The following is a 6,873-nucleotide window of genomic DNA, read 5'->3' as shown; positions in this document are numbered from 1 at the left end:
CGCGGAGGGGCCGGGGGCCGGCGCATCGCCCGGAGCGGGGCCGGCTGGAAGGCGCGCAGGGGGGCGGAGAGGGGCGCGGAGCGGAGCCGGCGTGAAATCGCCGCTTTCACGGCGAGGGCCGGGCGCGCTGCAGCGGGGACGCAGCCCCCCAGTTTCCCCAGTGGCACACGGGCTGTTTGTTATTCCGCGGTCATGCGGGGCTCCCTGACAGCTGCCTGCCTGCCGCACGCTTTTCCGCGCACCGCGGAGAGGCCCGGCCACCGCCGGGGGCTCGGGGGGCGAAGTCGCCTTCCCAGGGCTCGGGTCCTGCCCGGCACCCCAGGGCTGCAAACCTGCCCAGAGGTTTCTCTCCCGGACCGAAACCGACTGGGTTGCGCGGGGCTTGCACTGGGGCTGCGAGGTGCTGTCACTGCTTGAAATCCTCGCAGTCACCCCGGATCCTTTCCAGAGAGCCGCGCAGACTTAACAGTAATAATAATAATGCTGGGTTTTGGTTTTTTTCTGTCAAGGTTTCCTGATGTTCAGGCCCAGATCCAGGCAGAGAGCTTCCCCCTTTTTGTCTGCGTTCTCCGGGCCAGTGGCGAGATGCTCGCCAGGTTCCCGGGACGGAGGACACAAGACTCGCCGCTTTCCTGCCGCCTTATTATCCCTATGGGCACAACAGAAACTCCCGAACGGGCCTGATACTCTTGGCCTGCGGCTGAGCTATCGGCCTGAACCGTGCGCCATGGGAAGCACAGACGGCTGCTCACGGAGCAGCCCAGCCCCGGCCGGCCGTGCCCGCAGGGGCAGAGCCAGGCACCGCGGAGCCGCTCCCGAGGCGATGTCCCAGCGGGGTCGGGTCAGCGGGAGGTGCGGGAACAGGAAATGAGGGCAAGCCAGGGATGAATGCAGGGGAATGCAGATCGCTCCCTATCCTTCACAGCTCTAAAATGGGAACTCCTGAGGAAGGAGAGCTTCCCGCAGCCCCCTGACCTCTATATCAGAGTCCCTTTGCTGCGATCTCTCCCGTCCGTCAGCTCTCGGCTGAAGGAGCCGAGCCCACTCCGTCCAACCCAAGGCGGATCCACAGCAGGCCAGGACCGCTGAGCCCTTCGGTTTGGAAGTCCGTATTCCCAAGGCACGGGCGCAGGACGTGCCCCGTCCACTCCGCGGGTGAAAGCAGGGAGATGCCACCAAGGGGCTGCACCCTGCTGAGCCAACAGCTTTCAGAAATCTAGGAAAGGACTGGAAAGAGCAGCCGGGAGCAAGCGGTGCCTTCAGCACTGCCTAGAGCCGGCAGCGCCTTGGGCTACCAGGTCGGGGCAGAGCATGGCAGCAGGTCTAAACAGGGCACTTACAACCGGAGAGGTCGATGCCGTGGATCTGATGTAGGTCGTGGAGACCGAGGGCAGGGAGACTCTTCAAGATGAGTACTTTCCTCCTCTGAGTTTTTTAACTGGAAAGAGCTAAATCGAATTAAAGGAATCAGATAAATATCTAAGGGCAAGGGGGGAAGGGGGAAGGGGGGAGAGGAAGCTTCTCTGGAGGAATGCTACGTTTGCTCTTTCAAGCCTGAAACTGTCACAGAAGGTCGGCAGTGGTGTCACTCGCAGGAATACAACTCGCATCCCAAACGCATGGGCTTCAGTTGCGCGACTTTCGCCCTGCCGGTCGCTGCCCGCGGGCCGGTGGTGATGGCGGCGGCTGCCGGTAGGGCTCGGAGGGGCATCCAGGGACTCGCCTTTGGGGCTGTATTTGAAAGCCACCCGTGGCACGCACTCCGCCACGCCGGGAGCAGGCTGCTCATTGTCCGTCGAGTTGTGCCAAGGAGAACCGCTCCAGCAACCCCGGCAGCAGCCACCCGCCACATGCTCTTCTTTCCTGACTGTCCGGAGAGGGGAACATCTGGTGGATAATGCGCAGTAAGTGCATTAACTGCAGCTGGAGTACTTCAGGATCGTGCCTGGGTCATGTCCTGTGCTAAAAACAGGAATAAGGCTAGCAAGTTGCACGGAGCCTCACGATGCGAGGGCAGTGCCGCAGCGAAGGTCTGAATCTGTCCGAGGCTTGATTCTCGACCTCTGAAGAGAATTTATTGTTCCCATGGGAGCAATAAGGACGAATGCTGTCATGTTTCCAGTGCTCTGACAACTCCCCAAGAAAAATAAAAGGGTAGCATTAGCTGCACTGGCAACAATAAGGTTTGGGGTCACTCTGAATGGGAAAAGGATAAAGCTGTTATCTGGGATGCTGTCCCATGTCCTTCAGGCCCTCCAGTTTCCTCTACAGCTTCTGTTCTCAGTTGCATAGCTGACCATATCCTCTGCCTCAACTTCTGCCTCCCTGATGCCATCTTTTTCACCCTGTAGGCATCCTCTTCCAGAAAGCTATTGGGCAAAAGACATCCTGCTTACCTAGTTCTTGCCAAACTGGTGCCCCAGTTCGCTTCTGATCTCTTCAGAACTGCTGGGAACTAGACAGCTTGGAGACTCTCACAAAGGTATCATGTCAGCCCACTGGCTGGTACTGATCACAGGGTTTAAGAGTTATGAAGGGATGAGGCTAAGTGGCAGACAGGTAAGCAGAGTGACTGCATAATCCCTGTTTACTTAGAAAACTAATGATAAGAGCAATATCCCAGGTTGCTGCAGGCCTGGTGAGTGCCCCCAGTTACAGGACGAGGATGTCACTGCGAGAGGTTGGGCAGAACTTACTATGGTGCTAGTGGCTCCTTCTAGAGCTTCAAGGTTGGAAAAACCCCCGTGGGATTTTAGGAGCAAGGTGGACACAGGTAAGATGAAGCAGAGAAACAGTTTCCAGAGTCCATCTTAAAATATTTTAGAGTAAGAGGAGGCAGACCCCTCAGGCAGGTCCCCTGGGAAGAAGTCACAAGGTCCACAATCTTTTTGACCCTCTGGTATCCCCAGCCTGGCAAGTGAGGGACTGCCACTCAGATAAACACCATCCCCACCTGCTCAGCTGGGATGTGGGCTGCTGGACTCTGCCCTGGGCCCTCAGCTGTGGCAGTGAATGATTGTTGTGATAGGGAAGGGTAAGATTTTGTATGTTCTCCACATCCAGGCTTAGAAACTTCAGTGCTGCCTTTCCTTTTCCCTCCTGCTGCACTGTGGGGGTGTTGAGCACTGCGGAGGGGCCAGGCTGCACAGCAGTGCCCACATCAGGGCCTCTCCATCCTAACCCAGACCTGCCAGAGCACCTGACAAGCACACAGTGAGAGTGTCACTATGCTGGGGCTACATCTCTCCTCAGCACCCAGGGTGCTTAGGCCATTCACACTGCAACAGGAACCCCAAGCAGGCTTATTACTTGTTTTCTGATTAGAAGCAGAGCAGCAAAGTAATGCTGGGGACACCTCTGAGACAACGCTCCAAGGTTAGCAATCAGACATGAGAAATGTAGAGACTGTTAAGGGAATTATTTACCAAAAAGGTCTTGCAATAGTTTCAGAGTCTGAAGTCAAAAGTGTAGGCTGGGTTAGTGGGAAACTCATCCAAGAAAAAGGTGTGAGTGGGAAATGTGTGCAGCTGGCACTTCTGATCTGCTCAGGACTGCGGTAACTAGGGGAAAAAATGTTATAAAGAAGTTCATTTGGGACTGACTAGCTCCAGCTCCACCCCACTCTGCACCAACCCCCTGAAAGGAGCTCGGGACCAGCTGCCCAAGGCAGGAACAGGATGGCAGCAGTGGCTGGGCACTGCTCAGTGCAGGCTGCAAGGAACTTCAGCTCAGCCTGACCCCACGAGTAGGCTTTGCTCTCGGAATTGTTCCTTGAGCCCGGCCAACCAATACCGAAAAGACTGACTGATGCTGTGATACTAAGGATACTGTTCCGATGCCCGAGAGAAAAAAATACTAACAATTTCCCTGGCTTCCAGCTAACATCATCCCAGAATAACCCAGGCGGAGTTCCAGCCTGGCGAAGGTGGGCAGCTCTCTTGGCGGGGGAAGTGTCGGACTGTACCAGGCGGTGCAGCCGGGCCGGGCAGCATCGCCGCAGGCCAGAGGCGGGAGGGTGTCCCCGGCGAGGCGCCGGCTGGCTGCAGCCCGGAGCAAGCTGTCAGCCGCGGCCAGGCCGTGCGCTGGCTCCGGCCGCAGAGCGGCACAAAGCTGCTCGGCGCAGCAAAGCCGCTCCATTTGCATTTCCCCCGGCCGCGGCGGAGTCCCCGCACCCTCCTCCGCTCCCCTCCCACCCGAGCCGGCCAAGTCACAGGGGAACAGCAAACATATTCGGGTTAGTAACCGATGGCATTTATTTCTAGTCTTTACGGAGGAGTCTGACAAGTACACACCGATGCTTTCACCGTACAAAGGACTGCGAGGAAACGCACCCTGCCCCAGCCCGTCCACCTTGGCTGCTTGGACTGGGCTGGCACTGGCGGGGGGGGGGGGGGGAAGAAGAAAAAAATTCAATTCCCATCCTATCTCGTTTATTTAAATAAATATAAATAGAATTTTTATATAAAACTATTCACAAACAAACCGCCGTCCCAAAGCCAAACATTCTTGGCTTATTTCTCTGAACAAGTCCGTCCAGGAGGTTCTCAGCCCTTCAGGTTTTTCTTTGCTTTTCAGTTGTTGCAGGTTTCGTCTTTCGGTTCCAAAAACGTTTGTTTGTGGTTGTTTGTTTTGCCTTTTTTTTTTCCTTTCCTTCCTTTAAGTTGCCTGGGGAGAAGGCGAGGGGAGGCACCTTGGGCCGTGCGAGTCCAGTCCCATGTTACATGTTGGGAAGAGCAGGTGCCTGCTCCTGGGGTTACATAAATAACGTTTTAGTTGAGCTCTCACGACTAAAACATTCACATTTCAAAAAATATATATTTATATATATATATATTTATATATCTATTACTGCGAAGGGCTGAAAATTAACATCTCGGCCGGGGAATGCCCGCTGCAGGCCGGCGGGCTGCTGTCCCCGGGCAGCAGTGCCAGGTGAGCCTCAGCGCCGCTCCGGGCTGGGACCCGGTGACGGGGAGCGGAGCTCCGAGCCAGGCTCATAACGGGGAGATCTCTTTATCCTCGGTAGCCGATGAGGGGGATAGAGACTCTTCGTCCTCCGATCTGGGGTAATGCCCCTGGCTGGTGTTGCACTTGCAGCCCCCGTGCGAGTTTCGCTGGGTGCCTTTGCCTTCTTTCTTGTGCTTCACCCTTCTGTTTTGGAACCAGATTTTTACTTGCTTCTCGGACAAGTTCAAGTATGTGGCTATCTCGATCCTCCGCAGCCGGGACAGGTACATGTTGGAGGAAAATTCTCTCTCCAGCTCCAGAAGTTGGGTGCTGGTGAAAGCTGTCCTCATCCTTTTCCCGTTTTGTATTTGGCTGGAATCGGACCCTCCTGGACGGAAGAGAAGCACTTACTTCAGTGGGGAGACAGAAAAGCGGGGGGCAGGAGGGAAGAGAGACAAAGAAAAGACATTCTCCCGCAACTCAGCGCCCCCAGGGCAGCCGCTCTCCCTCGGGCACCCTCGGGGGATTCCCTTCCCCCGCCGCCCTCCCCTCCCCGGCGGCCGCAGGACTCCTACCCATGCCGAGGCAGTGGAACCTCCGGGGGTCGCTGACGCTGTAGGTGGTGGCGGCGCAGGAAGGTGGGTGATGCGCCGGGTGCCCCAGGGCGGCGGCGGCGGCAGCTGCGGCGGGCACGGAGGCGGCGGGCGGCGGGTGCTGCGGCGGGTGGTGAGCGTGGCCGGCCCGCGGGCAGCACTGAGCCTCGCCGGCGGCGGCGGCAGCGGCGGGGAACTGGCTCTTGAGCAGGGGGATGGCCCCGCCGCCGCGGGGGGAGTGCAGGTGCGAGGTGACACAGAGCGGGCAGACGCAGAACGCGCCGCTTTTGCGGGACGAGCAGCCCGGGCCCGACACCGACATGACGAGGGGGGAAGGCATGCCGAGAGGGATGAAGAAGTCCTGGCCGTGGTGGTGATGCTCAGGCAAGGAGGGAGCCGGCCTGGAAGAGTCTTTGATGATTAAGGAGTCGACATAGAAAGAGCGGGACATTTCGGAGGGCTGCCGGAGCGGCTCTCCCAAAGCCGTTTGTGGTTTTTTTTTCCTGCTTGGCCAAGTTGCCACTGAAGTCCTGGCGAGGCGAGAAGGTGCTTATGTTTGAGAGCTGAACAAAAGGGTCCCTGGAGAGGGCTGGTCTTAAAGTCCCCCCGCCTGGATCCCCTGCGCCGGGGGTTTTATATCAACTATTTAAACACGTGATGGCTGAAAGCCTCGCAGATCTAAATCTCCCCGGCTTCCCAGGCCGGCAGGAGAGGCTGGGGAGGGGGGGTAGGCAAAGCGGGGAGGGCCCCAAAGTGTGCGTGCTCGCTCGCTGCCCGATGACTTCAGCCCTCCGCCTCCGCCCCAAATAAATTATAGGAGCGGGGAAGCCGGGAAGGGGGTGACTGCCCCACAGCCCCGTCACAAGTCGCACTCGCAGACACATCCCCCTGTCAACACACCCGTGGGGTTTTGAAATCAGTCGGAAGGGGTTTCTACTGGCTTTTTTTTCCCCCGAGGAGCACGGTCCTTTTCCCTGCACGGAGGGAAGAAGGGAGCAGGTGATGCGCTGAAACAAGCGAGTCAGCGCCGGCCTCTCCCACCCAGGGTAAAGTATCATCCAAGGGGCCGTGTCTCCCACAGGGGCGTGGGACCAACACTTTTCCCCGGTCCGGTCTGCTCCCTCTATGCAGGACTCCTTTAGGAGGCCCTTTCCGCACACAGAGGAGCCAGGGTCACAGACAGAGACGCAAAGTTAGGGACGACTTCTGTGTGCGTGTGCATACATAAGAATGCTGTCCGGGTTGTTGGGTTGGTTTTGGTTTGTTTGTTGGTTTGGGTTTTTTTTTGTGGGGGTTTGGTTTATTGTGTTGGGTTTTTTTTTTCCCCCTGCCC

General features: G+C 57.5%; 1 protein-coding gene across 1 annotated transcript; it reads right to left on the bottom strand.

The window, feature by feature from the left end:
* Positions 1-4,262: 4,262 nt before the first annotated feature.
* On the bottom strand, positions 4,263-6,338 carry GSX2 (GS homeobox 2). Its single transcript, XM_068136648.1, has 2 exons — positions 5,523-6,338; positions 4,263-5,335 (listed from the first exon to the last, which is right to left on the bottom strand). Exons 1-2 carry the CDS (start codon positions 5,989-5,991, stop codon positions 4,995-4,997), a joined length of 810 nt encoding a protein of 269 aa, XP_067992749.1. The 5' UTR covers positions 5,992-6,338; the 3' UTR covers positions 4,263-4,994.
* Positions 6,339-6,873: the final 535 nt, after the last annotated feature.

Source organism: Melanerpes formicivorus, unplaced genomic scaffold (genome assembly GCF_026170545.1).
Source record: "Melanerpes formicivorus ecotype bairdi unplaced genomic scaffold, bMelFor1.0.p_v2 SCAF_4, whole genome shotgun sequence".
In the NCBI taxonomy this organism is placed as follows: Eukaryota; Metazoa; Chordata; class Aves; order Piciformes; family Picidae; genus Melanerpes; species Melanerpes formicivorus.
Note: the sequence above shows the minus strand (reverse complement) of the source record. Positions and strands in the feature narration are given on the sequence as shown.

What these genes read in the sequence shown, in the direction of transcription:
- GSX2 (XM_068136648.1), bottom strand. Translation starts at nt 5,991, where the DNA reads ATGTCCCGCTCTTTCTATGTCGACTCCTTAATCATCAAAGACTCTTCC. An exon ending in GTTCCACTGCCTCGGCATGG is followed by an intron (nt 5,336 to 5,522) that starts GTAGGAGTCCTG and finishes TCTTCCGTCCAG; the next exon opens with GAGGGTCCGATTCCAGCCAA.